The sequence below is a fragment of the Pseudoliparis swirei genome, chromosome 3, assembly GCF_029220125.1.
Source record: "Pseudoliparis swirei isolate HS2019 ecotype Mariana Trench chromosome 3, NWPU_hadal_v1, whole genome shotgun sequence".
Classification (NCBI taxonomy): Eukaryota; Metazoa; Chordata; class Actinopteri; order Perciformes; family Liparidae; genus Pseudoliparis; species Pseudoliparis swirei.
This window is the reverse complement of record NC_079390.1, coordinates 14,521,853-14,545,107: the sequence shown is the minus strand read 5'-3', so window position 1 is coordinate 14,545,107 and position 23,255 is coordinate 14,521,853. Positions and strand designations below refer to the sequence as shown.

Genomic DNA, 23,255 nt, shown 5'->3' with positions numbered 1-23,255 from the left:
TTATGAAAAGTCTTGGCCTGGATATCTGCTGACTTCACTGGAACCCCAGAAATATAACCACTTGCCCCCCAGAAGCTTCTCCATCGTCAGACCGAACGACAATGGGCTCCGACATTGCTGTGGAGGATGGAAGACGGTGAAAGCCCTAGAGGCAAGCAAGCCTCGGCTCCTCAAGTCTTCTCCAATGCAACAATGGCTATGCTGCTTTTTGGGGTTTTGTGTGCTTGAAAATTTGTCACAATGAAGTCGATGGTGAACCAAGTGGAGATGAAGAGAAAACAATCTGATGGCAGAGGAGTATCACAAACAAATAATAATAACCTGTGAAGTGCATACAGACTTTTGTCACCATCTAATTTCAGAAGGACAAAAAGGAACATGGAAATTTGTGTCAATTAGGTCGCTTCGATTTAATTACCAGTATGTCAGTCAAAGGGTGAAATGTCTCTCCTCTGACCTTCTCTCTTGTGGCCTTACACTCCACGGTGTCATTACTGTACTGCTGGGTGATGAGTTGCAGTAGAAGTTGGGAGATGGGGAAGAAGAAGGGGAAGGTGGAGGGGGAGGACAGCCGTGGGTGTGTGTGTGTATGTGTGGGACTGTCTAGGGAGTGTTGCTGCATGCTGACCCGGCTATCCATCAGACAGGGTCCATCCATCCACCCAGCCACACCTACACCCCTTTCCCTCCCCCGCCCCGGGGCCCATCAGCGCAGCTCTCTGCCAGGCCTGGAATCTCCACATTAATTTCTCATCTGTGACACCCTAATGAGCTCCGCCTGCTCGCCCACCTCTGAGACCCTGCTGATTATCGGACAGGGAGGCGGCCATTTGTCATTGGCAAGAGGTGGCATTTACACTGCTGACCTTGCTGCCAAAGAGAGAGGAATCAGAAAAGGGGGACAAGAGAGAAGGGTAGGAAAGAACAGAAAAGGAAGGCAATCAACAGCGCCACGCTGTCGGCCATCACCAGCACTGCATGGGTGATCTTTATTCATCATACTGAATGTGGCCAGATTCAACAGATTCAGTGTCCACACGCCCATCTATCTGTCCTCCTTTCGTGAAAACTGCTTGAGGATACGCAAACCTGGAGGTGTAATCATTTATTTTGCTTCTCGCAGCCACAGGAACTTGTCAAATGACTTCTCAAAGGGGAATATTCTTCTTCCTTTTCATTGCATCTCTGTTTGAGTGCGGCTGTGGAGGCGAGTGGAAGCTCGGGGATTGGCTGAAATGCTGAGCCGTGGGCCAGTGTGCATGCGCCACAGAGGGAGAAGGGATTTGCCGGTTATTGGATGGAGGGGAGCGTTGTAGGTCTGTGACACCCGCTAACCTTCGCCAGGGCTACTGGGATATCGGGGGTATCCATCACTGTGGCAGCCCCGAGACCCAGGCCGGGGGAAAAGCCACTGAAGTTGCCGGGGGGAGGGAAAAATGCTAGTAAAAATTTAATGCACTCCGCAGAGCGGTCATGTCATACTTGGTTATGGAAAATAATCCCAGATGCCTGCAGTGCTAAAATGGAGCTGTAATGTGCTTGCCTCCTAACCCGGCCTGACAGCCATGATGTACGACTACCATTACCGGAAAATATCACTTCAACTAACCCGTGATCCAGCTCCGCTAAGGGTCATATTATCCATGAGGAACAAATTACACTCCCCCAAACTAAATACAAATTTCCTACACTGACTGGGTACAAAGCACAGCGGGGGGAGGGGGCAGGCGGGATCGCTACCTATGACAACGCTCTGCGGAGTGACAAGGATGATAAAGTACATGACAAATCTCTGGCTGACAGGGTACTCTGGTGCAATCAGCCTCAGCCTCGGCCTAGCGAGCACCCACTCAAGCCTGTAAACACTACTCTCTTCCTTTGGAGGGGGGCAAAACACATAATCTTTTAACGCTGACAAGTTGCTCTCTCCTTTTTTATTACTCATCTTTCCCACTGCGGGGGTAAAGAGGGAGGGTTTGAGGGGGTTAGGGGCAGGGGGGGGGGGGATATACAATGGTTTTATGTGCAGCGCTGCCGAGTGATTGAGAAACTCGACTCTTCTGCTGTAATTGCCTGAGGGCAAACACAGCAACACAATAAAGGGAGAGAAACAGAAAATATATTACCAGTTCAGATCTTTATTTTATGTCAAGGACAAACAGGTTCTCTCGGCTGCTCTAAAGCACCCATTTAGATCCCTCGCCTTCAATAAGAGGAAAGCAAGGCAAATTACAGCACTTTGTTGCATAGCCATTAATAAGACGCAAAACGTTTTCAAAATGGCATTTACAGCGTTGAGCTGCTGATAGAGCGAGTAAATAACACTTAGGAAAGGTGTGGTCGCCATAAAAAAAACTCATAAATAAAGCGGCAGCGTGATGAAGTCCTGCAGATTACAACACAGAGCTATTGTCTTCTCAGAAGGCTTAAGTAACACAACGATGAACAGTTAAGCTGGAGGAAGCACTTTAGCGCCAGCAGATATTCATACTGAACTGTTTGATTGGCACTTTCAAGTTGCCACTGACGAGCATAAAAATCACTTAAGCATTAGCAAGTCCAGACCGAGAGGGAACCTGAGCGCTCTTGACAATATTACAAAGACTGTTGAGATGAGATACAGATATTTGCCGCTGTTAAGATTCCAATCAGAAATGATTAATGCTGAGTGAATGTTTCAGTGCATACCTTTTTGCAAAGCACAATTCAAATTAAAGAGGCACTTGCATTCATAAATAATGTTTCTGATATTCTACATACTTTCCCTGAATGGGTTTGGAGAGGTTCTTCCTCTGGATCATACACATGTTGAGGCTATGGAGAAAAAGAAGGCCTCAAATGGTTATTGGGGCTTTGGTGGATGCACATGAAGGAAAACTGATTCTGCAGAGCTCATTTGCAAGTGTGCCTTCCTGCCAGTATGGCGGCGCATCGTAACCGGGAACAAGCTGCTCCAAATGAACAGGCCGGCCCTGCCTAGCCCTCATGAAAATGGCCATCTGATTATTTCTGGATCCAACAAAAGGGTGAGAGTGGGAGAGCACATTTTGATGATGGTCCAGGTCTCAGGCGTGGAAGATGGGCCAAGCCGCACGACAGGGACAGACACACGTGGACGTCCTCGCCAGCAGAAGCTCTGAGAGGCTTTTGGCCACTCAGCGGGCCTTTTGTCTAAATGGCCCAGTAAAGGATGAAAAGAAGGTGAATCATCCCATTTTACACCTGCAACATAATAGGAATGAAAAGACCTGTAGATTTAGATGACTGTAGTTTATCTGGGCTTTTGTGTGAATAAGGAATCAGACAATCGACCATGTTAATGATCAAATATTAAAAACCACGCACGCAAAAGTATTTATGTCACATTTTCCACACAGTGTTTCCCTTTGAAGCAGAAGTGTTCTCAATGGACAGCTCTGATTGGACTACTTGATAGTGGCAGGGGGAAAAGAAGACCGGTGGTAATGGGGGGCCGCTGCAGAGCTGCTAATGATAACGCATGCAGAGCTAATAATACCTGCGCTGTGTGACGAGCGGCTGCAGCGAGTCTGCCTCCTACCTGTCTCCCACTATGCCATTATCCTGTCATGTTGGCCAGGGCCCGTCCTACAGGTCACTTTATAATGAGCAAATGCTCTGACAGTTTCCAACACAATCGCACACAAACACACCGGCAGGATTGTGTGCACACATACCCTGAGATGCGAATAGTTGTCTCTTATCAGAGTCTGGCAGCTCCAGCCGACACGGCAGAGGCCTTCGACACCGAGCAGAACATGATTTCTCCTGGGAACACTTTTTCCATTTCCCTGCTTTTGAAGGGGAGACCAAATAAGCCACGTTTGTCCTCATCTGAATACATTTGACCCATTAAAACGACTCCGCTGTCCCGCGTCCTTCTCTGTTGCCGTGTTGTTAAGGAGACCGCGTCGGCCCGCAGAATGCTAAATGGCAGCGGTGGCGGTGGGCGCATCGTGGCGGCGCCTGCCAGGTGCAGATAGTGGCAGAGGTGACGTAGACTGAGGGGGGGGGGGAGTGTTGAGTGGGAGCTCCAATTACTCCCTCACATTGAGGAGGAACACATGAGTCAGCCCCTGTCATAGGGGTCTTCCTATTTACTAATTCACTCCTCTGTTACCTTAACACACAATTAATCAATGACAGGAAGGTGTAGTCGGAGCTGTTCATCAGGAGCGTAACGTGAGCCAAGGTGAATTAATACAGTCACTGGGGGCCGGATAACAGCTTACCATGCTCTCCCTCTCTTCCTGAAACAAAAAGGAATTGCCACCAAGACAGGAGCAATTTAAATCGACAACACTGAGTAATGACTCAATTTGCTGCACAGTCTAAACACCACAAGCAAATGGCATTACTAAATCATTAGAGTGGATCTAGATCTCTGGTTAGAAGTCATTGGATGATGTAGCTGCTCTTAGGATCGAGGAGTTCCGCTTAAACTGTGAATACCTGGATATTAGAACTGGAGCGGCACACAAATACTGGAAACAATCTTGTTGCAACTTACAGTAGAAGCACCTGAATATCATAATGCACCAATTTGGCTTACACCAAATGGGGGGGGGGGGGGTATTCAGAACAACAATAATGTGAATAGCCAACATATTTGTGATTATAAAGTCAAAAGGAAATGTTTGTTTTGTTGGTTGAGAAACTTTGCATGTTCTCAGCAACCTCCTCACACCTCAGATGTAACCGTTAAACACTACAGTTACATGAGCCGCCGAGTAATATCAACATAATAAATTGCACACTCTCCATCCATCCATCCATACGTTTTCAGCTACTTATGAGGGCCGCGTCACGGAAGCAGCAGTCTAAGCAGAGTAACCCAGACTTCCCTTTCCCTAGCAACCCTAAGGACATAATTCACCATAAACTGTGGTTTCCCCCTTCACACTGACACCGCCCTTAACAGCGTCGCTGTGTAACTATGGTGACACATTGTGTTTGGAGTAACCTCTGCAGCTTTTTTATTGTTATCTGTGCAGATATAAAGACAAACCCCTTTGGGTGGTTGAAGATAGAAGTAGTTTCTCTCTACTGTCCTAATATTTCTAAGATATTACTATTTATAGATGTTCATAAAAGAACATCAGAGACATCAATCGGTATCTAATAACTAATTGGCAGAGTAAAACGTACAATAGGTTTAACATGAGGATAACGTGCAATGCATACGAATGGCAGCATTATGTTAATAAATAATATTAAAAGGAAACACATATTTTTGCACTCACAAGTTTTTTTCTCGATTCTCTGAATATTAATCTCCTTCCCTGGCTCCGTTATTATTATTTGTATCTACAATGGCTCTTATACGTATATTATGTCAGCCGTGTTCGAGTGGCAGAACAATAATAGGGGTGAATCAGGCTTAACTCGACACCTTCCAGAGACAGCTGATAATGAAAAGAAGGCAGTGATTTTGCTCTAGACTGCATGAGATCTCTGGAATTTAGTGACATTTTCCGTAATGCAATCATAATGCCAGCTCCTCAAAACTAATCTTTTATAGTGAAAACTTTAACAATTTAATTCCACGGCATCCTCATGATATTTAAGTCACAATACCATCTATTTTTTACACATTTGTATTGCAGCAACATGTTTTTTCCAGTTAAGCAGACTGACTAACACTGTCGTAGTCATGCACCTGTCAAACTGAGGTGTTTGTATGAGGGTCTACATGGTCCAGGCCCACATGAGTTTACCCATGACCAAGCCAGAACACACTCACACCAGCAATTGACTAGCAATTGTTAACAAAAGGTTATATTTGCATTTGCAATATCAATATGAAAATATTGATTTTCGGCATCCGTGTATCGAAACAATATTGCCGTATTGATTTTCCCCACCCTTACTTTTAAACTTGGAGAACTTGTTTATTGGTGACCCACGTGTTTACCTGGAAATGTTTTATTTGTTCATTATATTTCTTGCAACAAAACCATGAACTTCTGAGGAAATATAGAGCGGTATTACACCACGGGAAGATTTTGTACATCTCGACGGAAGGTGTTGGAAGCAATGATTGTGTTAATGTACCTCTGGAGAGTGTCCAAAAACAGACGCGAAAAGATAAGGCAGACAGGCGGACAGACAGATATGACCCAAGGTACGCAACACTTAGATATGGAAGTGCTCAGCTTCCAGCAAAGGAAAGTCTACACCCTCGGCCACGGCTGTCACAGCAGTCTCATTAAATGTCATCTAAATCCTAAAAACCCAGAACAGTTTGATTTAGACTTTGCACATCATTAAACCATTTATAATTAATGTGCAGCTAATTAAGGGTTTCACACAGTTATTAACACAATGTTTAATTTTAATTACATTACATTCTCTGCCTTAAAGAAAGTCTGATATTTGAATATTGCTGAAGCCCAAAGAAAGTCTGTCTGAGGGGATCCAAGCACAAAGGAAGTCACGGTGAATGGCGGGCTTACCTTGTCGTCTTGGTCGCTCTCGGTGTCGCACTGCAAGAAAAAACAAGAAAAAGAAAGACAAAGATGAAAATGAGGAATAATGTGTCTACATTCTTGTTTCACAACTGTGCCTGATTCCATTCCCACACGCGTGGGTGACATAACTTACCTTTGCAGATGGCAAATCTTTTTCATCTCTTTAATTACGAACATATCACATATTCATATTCAGTGTCTGAATATCACCAGATCACTTCAATAGCTGACACGAGCGCCAGCATGCCAAACAAAGCTAACGTCTCCCGAGCAGCAGTGCTCTTGTTAACATTGAAGCCTATGTGAAATTCAGACGGAGCTGGAATGCACAAACACCATCCGCCATTACAATTATAATTCTGTGATGTGTGTTCCTGCTTGAGGCTGTAAATGGAGAAATGACAAGAGGAGGAAGGAAACTTTGTAATGGAGGGAGGAAAAAGTGGTTGGATTTCATTTTTTCTTTCCAATTTCAATTTCAAGGTCCACTTAATTCTTTATCAACTAATTAGTGTGATGCTGGGTGACTGGCGGCCCTCAACGTTGTGCATATGGCTGAGGTGCAGAGAAGCACTGGAGTCGGTAATGAAGAAGGCACTGGGGGGGAATATGGGCAGGGGTTGGCACAGTGTGTGTGTGTGTGTGTGTGTGTGTGTGTGTAGGCAGGGGGACCGGGAGGGCAGGGAGGGGTTGGTGGCTGTCGATTAAAGTAGGGAGGGAGTGGAAGAAAGGGGGGAAATGATTGACAGCCCAGGGAGTGAGCGACAGACGGCCCTGCCGTTATTTCTTTCTCTCCCCCCTTTTTGGGGTTTTGTTTCCATCTCGTGTTTTTTGCTAATCTGGAGCCCTGCAGATCTCAAAGGTAGGTGAGCTGAGCTCGTGCCTGGTCTGTTTCTGAGGCTGGACGGTAAAAAAAAGAGGTCATTGCGAGCTCAGCAGGAGTATAGCATCCAATTTACAGGCCTGTCCCACACGGCCCCAGGGGCCGCCCGCGGCACACTGCCATCATGGTCAGCTCCAGCAGCTCATAAATTATGCAGAGGCAATAAACGCACTGGGCAAACACTTCTCAGACGTTTCCCTCGCTCTCTATTTCTCGCTCGCTCGCCAACGACACACCATCCCCCATTTTAATACAGTGTGCAGAGAGCCAGCAGCCCCGAAAGATTGTCAGCCAGAAGAAAAAACTAAGGGTGATGCACGGCGAGTGAAGATTGTGAGTAAACGTGGATGTCTGTGTAATTCAAGAAGCTGCACACCGTGTGCATTGCAGCTTGTGAATAAACCGGCGTGCAGCCGCGTACCGCTCTCCCTCTCTCCCTCTCTCCCTCTCTCCCGCACAGCACTGACTAATGCGGCGGCAGACGAGATCTGATGAGCAGTATTTGCCATCTCAACTGCTTCGATGTATTCAGGCCTGTCTGAATGTGACAAGAGTAATGCCACGTAGTAGTCATTAGCTGCCTCTCTGCCTGTGCACACTACACACCCGGGAACACAGGCACGCGAAAAGGTTCGCATAATGGACATCATTTGAGTTTTTCCACTGCGTTGTGATTCATGAAAAACCTCTACAAGCCTTTCTTTCTCGGGTTCCCTTTTTGTCTTCTTTTTTTTTTATTTCCCCGCTCTCCCTCCTTTCAGTGTTCGCTGGCTGTGCAGCCAATTGCTTTGATTGCCGAGATAGAAGTCGGCTGGAATGACTTGCCCTTGCTTGTGAAGCAAATGGAACATGCTAATGGAACTCATCGTATTACCCGATGCAAAAGTGCCATAGCTCATTACTTTAAGATAAAAGGATATCATTGTAGACGGCAAGCAGAATTGACTTTCTGTGCTGCGACTTGATCATGATTTAATCAACTGCTCTCTTTCACTTCTCATCCCAGTGCCTGTCGCTTTCGCAGGTGCCACTAAACGAAGCCCTTACACGGTTCGTGGGGGAGAGAAAAAGAAAATAAATTGCTGTCATTATTTTTTCTCTCCCTAGGAACAGAGGTATGCAAATTTCCCAGAGCGACAAAGGGTTGAAAAAAGGGAAAACTTAATAAAATGGAAATACCTTTATAATAAGCAAAGTCAAAAATCCAGAGATCGGGTCTGACAGGCGAGGGCAGGCAATTTGATCGTCCTCACAATACAGACGCCGAAGCTGTTACACCCGCTGCTCAAGTAAAGAGCAAAAAGTAACAAATAATAACACCTCTAAGAGATAAAAAACACAACCCAGGCTGACAAACAAGTCAGAGCTGTCACTCACTGATAGGTGATCATAGTGAACTAATGCGCTGCCTCGTGCATAAAGCAACCTGAGGCGGGGGAAAAGAAGCCCCGCATATGTGGAATGCCTTCGCTCCTTGTATTTCTACTCACTGACTTGTGCATTAGAAACGCAGACGGAAAGCTAGAAAGTCTCGGCTTTGCACTCGCAAACGCCGCGAATGATTGGTACACCTCATCATTACTAACCGAGGCACGGTATTGTTTTAGGAGGTAAGCACAAGCTCAACAATTCGGTTATTGCAACTGACGGTTGAGCATATAACTCTGCAGCGCTATGGTTAACTGTAATGTCAAAACCACTTTATACCGATCCTGCGAGGCCGTGTCTAATGAAAAGACATATGTCAGAGGTTTGGAATGACTTACAATAATGAACAGATTATACCGAAGAGAGAGAAAAAACACAACAACAATTGTGCTATTGAGATCAATGGAGTTAGCTCTCTGACAGGCGGGAGGAAATGGGTCTTATTTAAAGCAACAGTCATGAACAATAAGGAAACCATTAGTCCTGGGACAGAGAAAAGTGATACTCTATCCAGGCCCTCTGCTGTTTACACAGGGCCGGCATTATACTGTACAGCTCGACCCCAGTGTTAAGTTTAAGTAACACAAGAATGTCAAACATTAGCGTCAGCCCTAAGAGCTGTTGATGTTGGCCTGTATCCGGAGCACTTCTGATTGCCGCTCTGCTCTCTCGCGGGCCTCTCTTTTGGCTGAGTGCTCTTACAAATTTCCCTACGTGCCATCCAAGCATCGGGCCTTTTGTTTATATTGGTCTGAAAGTAGGAGTCAATTATTCTTGTCCTAAATACTCTCCAGCTGAGAGTAATACTGGCCCAATACAAAAGGAGCATAAGGAGCCGTGGGTCGAATGCTACATGATGCAGCTATGCTATCGTCCGTAGCAGCAGGGCTCACCAACGTCTCCCGCAGAAAAATGTCTGTGCTGAGAAGGTAACCACATCACACGGGCATGCGTGCAAGGCAAGTATGCCATGTTCCCTTTTCCAACATAACCTTCTGGAAATCCACTGGTCCACAAATAATAACAGATGTTAAGTCAACAAAAAACATTGTGAAGGCAAACAGTGTGTTTATCAGGCTTTCAAAAATAATTTTGTATCCGCTGTGTCTGGTGTTTACTTTCAGAAATGGCATCCTCTTCGGTCAGGATGTGTGATGGATGCGTATTGTCGCCCTCCCATGTGTGACATTAGCCTCAGGTTATGCTGGTTGCTATCCATGACCTTAGAATTAATTATGGCAGATATGGGCTTCATTAAAGCGCCCCGGTGCACAGAGGATGGTGTCTGTTTATCAGCCTGCGCCAGGTTGTCCTGCAGGAAGGCTGAAGGGGTTAAAGCCCAGGGAGGACGCCAACCTGCCTGCATGCCTGGGAGCTGGAGAGACAGCATGAAGGATGGCAGCCATTGCCAGGGTCAGCTATGACAGTGCCAATTTGATGCGCTGTCGTCAAGGGTTCCTCATTCCCTCCTTCTAACAGCTCCGTCTGATATAGCTGCGCGTCCTGATGGTTTTCTGATGCAAACAGTCGCATGGCAAAATGGTTTCCCCCCTCCCGCCGCATCCTCCTCCATCTGCTGCTGGGGCCTGGGTGCCGCCGACCGCCTGCCTGTCACAGCGTGCGTGGAAATTAGCTGGGGAGGAGGTGCTCGCTTGTGCTAATTACATTTTAATCATTGGAAATGTGTTGGCAAATCAAGCCTTGATTGCCATCTTGGAGCCCAGTGCTCCTCTCTGCAGGTTGGGGAGCGTGGTGGGGGTTTGTTGGCCTAGAATGTGGCTGAGCCCAGGCTCGCCGAGCTGGACGCATCGCTCTCCACCGCGGCTTGATATGGCAGCATTCCTGGCCTGCCGCTGGGTAGAGGCTGTGCCGCATTATTCATGGGGAATAGAGGGAGACGAGCATGGCGAAATGGTGATCTGTGCCACGCGTACTCTCCAATCCCCCGCTCACACCTCCCGTATATCCTTCTCTTCTCCTCGCCCACACATTATACAGTCTGCCAGTCCCGCCACTGTGAATTGAGGAACAACAAATAGAGCCAGGCAGGAGGAGACTGATGAGCTCAGGGTTTCCTACACAGCACCTGCTTTGGCACACAAAGCTGGAGCAGCAGGCGCCATTACAATACGCTCCCAGGTAACTTTCTTATAACATATATACAGAAATAACTTGGCTACATCAAATTCAGACTTTTCCAGAGAAAATAGGAATAACCTTGAATGTGGCTGATACATGTTGCCGACTAGAGATGCTGGTATGGTCCAGCTTGTGAAACTGTACCATAAAAACCAACATGGCTGCTATGATTAACTGCCGCATTGATATTAATGAGACAGACCTTCTGTTAAAAAGCACAGATACTGACTGGCTGCTTTTTTTAGGTATAAGTGTGAATCAACACGCACCCTGAAAAACAGTGTGACTTCACGCTGTAGTGAACCTCGAATGAACTAGAAATTAGGCCAGCAGACCCACAAGAAAGAGCGATCCATAAAAGACACTTAAGCAAATTCCCCATGTCATGGCTGACTGGGACAGATCATTTAAATAAGCAGAGTTCTGCGGCGATGACATCCAACATCTAATTCCACCAGCCTCTGCTTGATGTCGAACTGTCATAAAAGTATGGCAGGCCTCAAGAAAACCGACGAGGAAAAGAAAACAGCGCAGCTTAAGTCCATACAGTCACATAAGGCAAACGCCTCTTTTATTAGCCAAGAATGTTTAGTCAGGGAGGACCAGACTTCTGTTTGGACTAATATAACCAGGTCGGATCCACATGTGCAGCACTGGCTGCAGCGAGCTAACATCTGAACACAATTTCCCTTCAAATGTATGACTTTATCCAGTAGATATTCAATTTCGACCACATACTCGCTGTGGCAGCGGAGCTGAAGGAGGGACGGCAGCAGAGGAGGGCCTTCCATAAAATAATAAGAACTTTATAGTCTGTGACCCCTGGTTTCATTACTCTGGAGTACATTCTTTTTATGTTTTATTTCCTTGGAACGTGTCAAAACGTACCGAAAGAACATTTGAGACTTTTCTAAATCTCCAATGATGTCACATCAGAGAGCGGCTTGCAACGTCTGCAAAGGGACTCCTTGTTGAGGTGTGAGCAGGAATGTGTCAAGCAGAAACACAGAGGCGTTCACACACTTCTGGATGCATGTGATGAAACGATGCATTAAGGAAGCTAACAAGTGGTGTGTGTGTGTGTGTGTTTGTGTTGCTTTATGTTTTGAGTGCGGAGGAAGGTTGGACATTTAACTCAACCGGGAATGTGGCAACGTACAACTGAAGTGATGCTTGGCAAAAACAGATGTTGCCGCAGGGTAAACCTCTCTGTTGATCACACACACACACACACACACACACACACACACACACACACACACACACACACACACACACACACACACACACACACACACACACACACACACACACACACACACACACACACACACCAGGGTATATGAACAGAGAGGTGCAGCACTTTGCTTTCTTAAAAATCCATCTGTTACACAAGCAGGTTCAGCATCTCACCTTCTAGAATCATCTCAACACAGTACTCCCGGCTAAATGTTAGAAAACAAACAATATCAATAACACAAGAAACAGCTGCAGCACACAAGGGCACATACACAAACACCCACCTTGCCTCACCCCAACCCTGCAGTGTTTCCATGAGCCAATAGGGGACTGAGGCACAAAGCAGATGCTGGATTAATCAAAGTGCAATAGCAGGATTTTGAGATAATTACATACATCAAGATTGCATTGTTTGTGCAGTTATGGTGACTCTCCTGAGATGAGTCCTCTTCTGTGTCTGGTAAGTACCCCACATGCTACACATTAACTATGATGCGATATGGCATCTTCTTCACAGCGATCTGGGCACACACATAAACATTAGTGAATCGCTACTAAAGAAGGAGAATTTCCTGTGGATCTTAAAGACTAACCATGTATGCAGAAAGAGGAAGTATAGGCACGTGTAGTGATGGCACATGACATTGAAATTGCACCTCTGCTCTGTTTTTTACCCCAGAGAACCTTGAATCACTGACATGTACGATTGGTCATTGAACCGCGATGCTTTTTAGTATCAACTGAAACGTGTGTGAAGCATATCAAATATCAAAAGCTGCCACTGAATGCTTGCTCAGATTCATACTGTGAATTTCGAAGTTACATCAGTCAATTTAGTCTTTTAGACAAGATCGTCTGCTTTTGATAAATGAAAAAAGGGTTTCTCAGTAAGATATACATGTTATAATATTACGCACAATGAAGCAATTATTAAGAAAATAATCTTGGCCGTCCTCCTGTCGTATTACTTCTGACATTCATCGTACGCATGCACCTGGATGCACGCTTAACAACATGCAATCCCCTGTTGTCAAGAGATATAAACCTCGATTGCTCTGCTCCCCTCTCTCCCTCCCTCCCTCCCTACCTCCCTCCCTCCACACTGATTCATAGCTGAGGGGGGAGAAAAACATCAGGATTAGGTTCTGTGCCTCTAATCACTTAACTCCTCACACCTGATGGCACACTATTAACTTTGACTGTCTCCAGTGACCCCGCGGGTCGTTGCCCATCACATCAAGTTTTTATTAGGGAATTTTCCTCATCATTAGCCATGGCCTGGAAACGAGCCATTAATATTCATACTGGCAAACTGATTTTGTCCCACTGATTTTCCATCATCCAGGCTATCTGTGCAGCTGCCGCGGTTAACAGTCACCCCGGTGCAGCACATTCTCCACGTATCATTATGGGGGCTCCATAAAGCTCTTTCTCTGGGTCTGCCATAATGAGAAGGGGACCGAGGAGGAGGAGGAGGAGGAGGACGCTGTGAGGCTTGCAGCCAGCTGACGCCCGTCTTGAGAGAAAGCGCCCAGCTCTGCCAACAATCTGCCTAGAAGTCTCATGCATTAAGGCCGCCCCTGTCAGTGCTAACAACCCCTGCAGGCTCTGCCAGGGACACAGCTGAGATACTGAGTTCCCTGAGTGCGCCGACATTAGAGCACACGTTGTTCATCAGTCTGTAATGGCAGCAAGGAATGCATCTCTTCGGAGAGACTTGAAATCCCTTCTGCAAGAATTCTGTTATTTGTCCAATTAATACGAAATGGTCCACATAGTGTGTTCCGGTAACGCGCCCTGACATATCTTCAAAGTAAGAGGCATTTTACTCTGCATGATGTCAGATGGCCGGGAGTCGGAGTAAAAACTTCCAGTGCATCCAAAATGGCAGCCTGTGTTTCCACGGACTGCGGCTCCTCTTCAAAGCGATCCACCCGGTTCGTCTTGGCTTCTCTGTTACCGGAGGAGGGCATCTCCCATCTCTGGTGCCAGCAGGAGCAGGTGCTCCGGCTCCACCCGGTGTGAACAGACATGGCGAGGTGCCTCGGAGCAACACGGTTCCAGGCCTCTCCTGCTGATAAGACTGCTCTCTCTTCCCCACTCACCCAAGCTGAGACTCGCTGGCCCCTATGCAGGAGACGGCAGCCTCTGCGTCACGGGTGGGAGCAGCAATTAAGTCGCAACGCCCTGACAGGCCGAGATAAACGTCCCCCTTTTGCTCTTTCACTGCGCCGCGTCCCGCAAAGTGTGAGGTCGAGCCCCTCGGTGCTCCTCACTGAATTAAACATTAAAATGATATCCACAAATCAGTTCCGTGGGCCAATATGTGAGAGGCTGCACCCCACAGTCAGTCTGTCGGGTTATTTAGTCGACCTATTATATTTCCAGTGAAGGCTGGATCCTATTAGTTTGTCACCCTGTTTTGAAAATGCCGTCTTGATTTCATAAACAGATTGCGACGACGACAACTTTCAGCAAAATGAGGATATGAGGTGAGACACCGAAAACAGGTGCAGCCGCTTCGGCGTCGTCTTCCAAATAATTAAAGCTGCAGTGACAAAAACACTTTGTTATCCTCCTGCTATGATTTGCTAGCTGTCGCCGTGTGCCTCTGAGTTACCTCATTATGCAGAAACAACTCAAATAAAAGCCTGCACACTCCTGTCACGAAGCTGTCTCGCACACATGCAAACAAGCGCAGATGAATAAACATTAGTTGTTGTTGAGGGCTGGTCTTTGAGCCGCAAGGCTCACAAAGATCCGCTTTGTACAAAATAAAAATATTTAATTTTAAAGAGTGATGCAAGGCAAAATGAATTTAAAAGGAACCCATGCTAACTGCTAAAACAAATTACTCGCAGCGCGCTAAATTACATTGGCTCCTCCATCAGCGAGATCAAACAAGCCTAGTTTGACTCTCCTGCGCTAATGATTTCCTGCACTCACCTCCTTTTTCATCCCAGGGGTGTTAATAAACACTCAGTCTGGGTTTTTGTTTGTTTGTTTGGTTTATTTATACATTTCCCTGCGTCTACGCCTCAGCTCTGCTCTCTCCCTCTCTTGTTCACTTTGCCCACGCCGGTGGCAGGCTGGGTGAATTAGAGGGATATAATGTAATCCCAGGGACAGCGGGCCTCTGAAAAAAATTGCTCAATTAAAGCAGGATGAGCCCAGTGGGAGCGTCCCTGGCGGAGCGTGGGGTGACTGACGCAGCCCTTTGGTTGGGATTAATTAGCATGCTAAGTGGTAAAGCACGATAGCAGGATGGAAGCCGCGGACGAGTCATCTGACATCTGCCACCTCCCACAGTACCAGCAGTGCAGTCACGGTTCAACCCAGCCCCCCCCCCCCTCCCCTCAAAGCCTGATTTACCCTGACAAAGGCATACAGGAATGGACAGCGATGAGGAGATTGAGGCTCTCTGTGGCTAAACCCCCAGATCAGAATCCATATGTGCAGATCTTTAAAGTTTGAGAAAATTACAGATAAAATGTCTCGAATATGCTAACTGTTAAAACTTTTCAGTAGTAGAGAGCTTGTCAACAAGCTGGATCACAGGACGCTCGACTCGACTAAAGACTGGCTCTAGGAAAAGGAATGCGTGTTGATGGATTGTTTTGCTCATGCAACCATTCGCAGTATGCAAACATTGGGTCAAACTGTTAGTGGTGATGTGGAACTTTGATTCTTTGGAGCTGTGCTCTCACAGAGTTTCCAGACATGTATCAAACTGTTATGTGTTGCAGTGTTTCATGTGTTTTCTGTTTGATTTCTGTACAGCAGAAAACCACAGAGCTCAGGCCCTTAGGCTCAATGCTCATACTGTCTGCCACAGCAGGGGGGGTGGACTTCAGAATGAAAGACGACCCATGCATAAAAAAAAGTTGGCCAGCAATCTGGGACCACCAGTACAAACAATGTGAACACAACAAAACAGCAACATCTGCATCAAATTCACATTTCTGTTTTGTCAAAGGTTCTTCTCCTGTTCTTTGGCTGGAATGGTTTCTAACTTGTAACTACACTGCCAAGCAAATATCTTCATATTACTCATTGCTTATATTGTTTTACTTTTTTTGTATCATTAGCTCCTCAAACATCTAAGCTTCGTGAATGACTGGTTAGGGAGCTTGACAAAAGGAGAACTCAGCGACAAGAGAATAGGCTCAATAAGTCAAAAGAGCGCTCAGCTTTTTGTTGGGGAGACTGATGTCTTGTCAGTGAGTGAGGGTCAGCCGTCATGCGGTGCACTGGTGTTTTTCTAGGCCACTGGTTACTGCTACCCTCGGGTGTTGTTACAGTGTCTCTGAATAAGCAACTGTGCTCCAATAAAAAACAACCTACCCTTGGCTCCACTCAAGAGCTTTCAAGCCAACTCAGCACACAATATCCCACATGGTTTATGACAAGCCCTCTCTGGGATTTCTTACAGCCCAAAGACACCGGGGAGGAGAGAAAATCACTGTGTGAGTGTTTTGTCAGCCGTAATTACTCTCCAATTATATGGTCAAAATATGGCATTACAGGGCACTTTGTTGTCCAGACAGCCTGGCTTTGATCAAGTTGTGGCAGAATGTGTTTCACATTAGAGGCCCCACTATGATGTATGTTTCCTGTCATGGCAAGGATAACAGTGAGGTCAGCAGAGCAACAACCCCATCCCCCTGCTGTGAGCAATAGCAGTCTTGGAAAAGGATAGTGAGGAAGGGAACAACAGCAGGGAAGAGAGTCGTGTGACTCACAGAAATGGTCTGAACTGTAACTTCTGATGACAAAAGTAGCAGGAATTAAAAAAAACAGAGCGATCCTATAATTAGTGTAAACCAGGCGGCAACATTTGTTCTGAAAAGTGATACCAATCCGGAAGTGTCTTAAAGCCGCATTCTCTGTCCTGCAGGGGTTGCAAAAAGAAGTCTGGTTATATAAAAGTCTCTGAGAATGACTCGACTTCTCACCTGATTTACTCCCTCAGTAATATGTGTCAGTGTCATGTGTTCTCCTCTCCCTCCTTGTTTTCCCTTCAGGAGCCAATCAGTTGCCACCTGTACAAGCCAATCTGTCTGCACCTGGGTTCCTGGAGGCAAGCTGGCCAATCACCTGAGCAGGCCCCATTTTAAAAGGGAGGAAGCCAGAAGAGTTCAGTTTTTTGTTGCACTGACACTGCTAGGTGTGCAGGTTTGTGGTGGGAGGTTGAGGACACTAGCTATGTGTGGTGTACCCTGTGCACTCACGTAGGAACTTTGTGTCTAGAAACATTAGATTATTTGTTGGTGCTGCCTCTGTATTGTTTTGATAGAACATTGTAAGAGAAGCAGGTGAAGCTATTTTGTTTGTTTCTTCCTTATCGGTAGTATAGCCAGGCCTAGTTTTGTTATCTTGATTTCTATCGGTTTGGCACAACTAACTGTCCCAACCTCTTCCACTTCATAAAACCTTTGTTTTGTTGTTAACCCCATGAGAATGAATCTTATTGGAAACCGTTACTCCTATTTTCATGTGTTCGGCCCCCAACTTATCCCCTAGAGCAGGGGATGTAACTGTAAACATGAGTTTATGATCTCACCGCTAGGTCTTCTTCAGTACAGCATGATGGTCCTTTCGTAAATTACGGTCCATTTAGAGTCAAATAAAACGGGGTATGCTTTAGGGCATGGCTACTTTGGCTAATTATTCATACATTTCTGTCATATTCATTGAATGTGTTGTAACTCTGTAACACTGTTTATCTGTACACATGACATATATTGCTTCTGTCCATCCGAGGAGAGGGATCCTCCTCTTTTGCTCTTCTGAAGGTTGTTTCACTTTTTTTTTCCTTTGAATGTTTTTTTTTTGTGGAGAGTTTTTCCTGATCCGATGTGAGGTCCTGGGACAGGGATGTCATGTGTCCAGATTGTAAAGCCCTCTGAGGCAAATTTGTGATTTGGGGCTATAAAAAAATGAACTGAATATAATTGAATTATTTAGCATTGGGTTTACATCCAATCCTTATATACGACATTTAAACAAAGTATATTTTCAGAATAATGTGAGTGCAGGTTATGTCAAAACCTGATATTATCTCTGTGGCCAATGTCATGGTTGAAGTGAAGCCTGCGATTCGCTTCAGTGGTGTGAAGTTGATAGACCATGCCACACTTTAAAACACAGCCAAGGTAAGAGCCCGTTGCCCTGGAGCACCACAGCTGACATAATGTATTAACACATGGCTGTTCAAGGGAAAGTGCTCGTTTTCAGCCAACACATTCTCTGTTGGGTCGGCCGGGCTCTGACACAACACACTTATCAAAGACAATCGTGTGGGGAAAGAATAACATTTCACTTCACTGAGTCAAGCTTGCCAGGCTCTTGCTGGTCATCTGCTGAGGGCCACGGAGAGCTCCTCCTGAGGGATATCAGTGGCATCCCAGGCCAGGCAGGCATGTGCTCTCTCCAGTAACCTCCCCCCTAGCCAAGCATGCTGTATGCTGGCCTACGCTGCGGACCCCACCATCTGTGCTGCCTCCCGTCGGTAAGTTGGCAAACGAGGCCGCACAAACAGCCCTCCCCTGAATTGGGCGTTGGGCCCGGGGGTTGGAGAAAGAGGAGGGTGGCTGTGGTGTGGCGAGGGATGCTCCCTGGTGTTTCAGAGAGCCACTCCATAACATTTTTCTCATGAGCGCTCCTCCGGAGGGCTGCTGGAACGTCTCGGGGCCATCTGGGGAGAAGTGGAGTGTGGCAGGGAGCAGCTGGACGCTTACAGCTGCTATTTAAGCCCTGGCAGCAGCGCTCCATATCAGTCAGTCAGCAGCAAACGCAGGGAGCACAGCAGAGCGTGACCTAGCAGAGGAGAGCTCACAACACGGAGCTCCTGACATGAGCCTGCTGTGTCCTCCACTCGCTAAACTGAAAGGAAAAACAGCAGCACATTCTGAGATCACACTCACACTGCAGCTGATTAAAAAGTACAGATTCTGTACAGTTCATTGTTGGAATCGGCAGATGTCACATCAGCTAGAATTCATGCCAGATGGAGATGTGTTGGATATAAACTTGAAGATGCAAGTAAAGAGCCAAGAGGATGTCATGTTATCTTAAATTAAAGATGTGACATGTGGTTTGTGGAGCAGTGTACATGAGATGCTATCTCCGGGTGAAGACAAGTGAGAACAGGGTCGAGCCAGATAAAGTGAGGCAGGTCATATTACGCTCTGGGAATCTGCCTCGGTTTACATTAGCACTTTACTACAAGTAAACACTCGTAGTTTATTGAAAGAGAGAGGGAGGGGTGGGGGGGGTATTTGAACCCTCTCCAGTTGGAATTAACATGCTTTTCTTAAAGGTACTTCATTCTGAATTCAGAGCATACGTATGATTGAGGGATGACTTCCACACAGTTCTTTAAACATGGCAACTGCTGAAGCACAGATAACAATAAGAAGACGAGTTCTCAGTCTCACAGGCACAGACAGAAAAAACGTGCACCAACAATCAACAAAAGAAAAATAACTGGATCTTCAAAAATGTCGATTGGCCACTAGAGACTGCAGGGGAGGTTTTCTCACAAAGCTTTACAAGTCCTGATTCTGGTGTGGATCCCAGGAGCTCACGATGCTACGGGCTAAAAAAAGCTGCTTGTCAGGGGAACATTAATTATTGTGTTAAAGGTAAAAGAAGTATTGACTCCCTCTCTACTGCAACCTCCCAAACCGCTCGCAGCAGGCAAACCCCACTGCCCCCCCCAGGGTAAAGTCTTCTACAAGCTCAGGCCCAGGAGCTAACTGGAAAAAAGCCCCACTAAGACCAATTAAGGCCTTCACTGGGAGACTGAAAGGAAGACAAATGGAGGCAGAAGGCCCGATTACAAGAAACCTTTGTACAGATGTAAAGCAATTAGAGCGGTCTCAGGGGCCAGACAGTGCGGTACCTGTGAGTCATAGATCCTACAGCCAGTCGAAAGTTAGAACAATCCCTCTTTTCTGTTTAGGGGCCGAGTAAGCCCGTGTATTAGTGTCATATATCAGCCGATAGGCCTGGTATTGGTTTCTCTAGTGCAGGGAAGAGGCAGTAGTCTGCCAAAGAGGACCACTCCACCCTCCATTATCCGTCTGTTGGGAGAACAGGGGCTCTATTATCCATTCAGGCGGGGCCTTTTCGATAAAACAAGGGCAGATAGGAAGTGTAGAAGCTCTCAGGTGTCTCCTTCCACCAGGGAAGTTTGTCAGAGATGTCATTCTGATAAAAGCTGGGGTAATTATACTGCACAGCTGCACCGATTACCAGTCAAAGCACATTTAACCGGGATCACACTGTGACCTCTACATCACAAAGGAGTGGCAGAGAATCCACCCTGACGTGGCTTCACCGTCGGTGGAAAAATCAATATGGTGCAATCTATATGATTGTGGCAAGGTGTAAAATTCTTCATTGTTTGCCTAATGACTATCGTCATCACCTTAATTAAATGCAACATGCCGTCGTTGCCGATTTGTCAAAGTCGTCATTGCAGTGTGTCTACATTTGTCATTCACGGTCAAAATAAGAGCAGAAAGGGTCAGAATCTGCAGAGAGTAACAAATGGTTGCTAATGAGAATTTATGTTCAGTGGTCCAATCTACAATTAGCTAAAGCAAAAATCCTCCTTGTGACCTCAGATTATGAAATAATTCTGACAAATGGAGGCCCGCTCCATAATGACCTTTTTTCCCCTTCTTCCAAGACGAGGCAAGCTGCAGTCCTCATTATTTATGGATGGCTTTAAAAAGCAGGTATAGGAGAATGAATGTGCGGCTGTCAGTGTGTGTAATGGGGCTAATAATGGTATCCTGTGCACTGCATAATGAACCCCACCCCTGTAGAAAAGCTCTCTCCTCTTTTCTGCTCGCTTGACGAGCAGCACATTGTTCAGCACTCTCCTGCTTTAGAGCGAAGGCATCTTTGGGAAACGACTATCGCAGCCATTTCAGCTATTTGTCTGCACCCTCATTTGCAGATACTTAACACTTACCATCAAACTAACGCAAATAGATTTCCTGTCTGCTAAATGTTCTTTCTAGAAGTGATTTAGATGGATTCAAAAGAGACCACTTTGTCAAATTTAACTATCAAGTTATTTTAACCACATAAAAACAGCTCTTGAGAAACCTGGCTGTCATTAAGTGCAACTTCCATAAATGCAACTATGTACTGCACTATAAAATATATGTGTGATTGCTTGGAAGTGCCAGTGGAGTAAATCTGCACAGCAGTGCCTAGCTTGATTTGGGAGCTGAAGAAAACCATTTGACTTCACAGTTCAAGCTTGATGAAGTCCCTGGATGCTGCTGGTTAAAGACTTAAGCAGATGGCCAAATACTTGGCGCAAGAAAAGAGCTGCTCTGAATATTTTTTGGCAAATCTACAGGCATTATGGCAAAGGTCCATGCCAAACACTCTATTTCACACAAAAAAAGAAAAAAGATCCAGCTTGTGGGAAAGCAAAAGCATATTAGGAGAGAAATAATAAGAGACCGAGAAATGACAGAATGACAGAAAGAAGTTAAAATGCCAGAAACATATATGGTTTGGTCTATACACATCTAATTTACTGCAGGCATAACCAGATATTCTAAGTCTTAAACAATCACCATCATAATATGATGAACCGGAGGGGTTAAGCTGGGCTCTGCTTTAGATCAGGGTAGAATCTGCAGCTCCGAGGGGCCGAGTGAGGGAGAACGTGCCCTCGGCACTGTTGAAAAATCAGACTTCACTTGGCTGGATCGGCCAATGCTCACATCCTTTTGTCTGCGGCCAAAAGATTAGATGCAAGGACATTTTGTGGTGAGTGGATACACATTTAAGATCTGAGGCGATCACTTGCGGGATTTGATATCAATAAAGACACAGATAGCAGAAGACTATAATCCCTGAGGTGAAAAATAAAATAAAAAACTCATATCCTGTGTAACCCCACCCAGAATAACAGAGCATCAACTGTATGATCGTCGATTCACTCTGCCTTTGACTTTGTATAAATAAGGAAGTTACGTGCGCTTTTAAAACAAAGACACATCGAGGAAAACTGGGGGAGCTGAAAGCTCGGAGCTCGGTAACCACTGGAAGACAAAGGATGATTGGCAGCAGAGGCAACATTAGTGGGAGGAATATCTCTCTCAGGAGCTTGACAGGCAGAGAGAGAGTATCAATCATGCTGCTGCAGAAGGTGCTTCCAACAATACAATCCTCAATCACTCACTTTTGTTCTACTTGTGGTCCTGCTCCATTGTGTAACACAACACACACTTGTTTGATCCGGGACAAAGAGCCGCAGCACTGTCAACGCAACATCCACTTGTTCTTCTCTTTTTCATGAAAGGCCCTGAGCTTGTCATCGGCAAAATATGAGCTGTTCCAAAAACAGATTGACATGCTCTCAAAAGACAACAATGCACTTTGTTTGAGGGGGAATCTTTGGGATCATTGTATGGATTCAGAATAACAGGAATTTATTATCTTATTGTCCTCCCCTTTCTTTAATTAGGCTTTACAGTGTGGAAGGAAGTCTACAGCAATGTGTACTTGTGTCTAAATATACAGTACTGCATAGGTAGAGACATAAAACATCACCTTAAAAAATTAAAGCAGACAAATGCTGCCTTTTTATTCCCAAAAGGCTTAAAAAACTGACGCAGCACCTGAGGAAACAAATTATCTGTGAACCTGACATTAAAGTGAGACCAAGGACGTTGTATCCCAAGCGTTAGATTGCTTTCACATCTGATGATTAGCCTCATCCATGCTAATTACAGTGAATGGAAGCTAATTAAGAGAAACTATGTGTCAGCTAATGAGGATTTGGGGCTGTGTCCATCTTATAACATCATTTCATTGCACTGCCCACCGGCTACCTCTACTCCTAAACAAAAAACCTTCTCTAACTCAGAGAGCCAGACGAAAGCACCGCTTGTGCGTCAGTCACAAACTAGCAGTAATAGAATGAGCAATTAAAAACTCAGTTAGAAGAACAGAGGAAACATCTATTATGACGACTACCCAGAGAAGGGTTGAAATCAAGAGAGCGCTGAATCTAAGCACTGTGTTTGGCTACAGAGAGTTCC

General features: G+C 45.7%; 1 protein-coding gene across 5 annotated transcripts in view; it reads right to left on the bottom strand.

Annotated features, from left to right (window-relative positions):
- auts2a (activator of transcription and developmental regulator AUTS2 a) overlaps positions 1-23,255 on the bottom strand; it is a 302,294-nt gene that overhangs the window by 92,553 nt on the left and 186,486 nt on the right. For all 5 annotated transcript variants that reach the window (XM_056440702.1, XM_056440721.1, XM_056440729.1 and 2 more), the window contains one exon: positions 6,474-6,503. In XM_056440702.1, the coding sequence (XP_056296677.1) occupies positions 6,474-6,503 (30 nt within the window). The remainder of the gene's footprint in view (positions 1-6,473; positions 6,504-23,255) is intronic.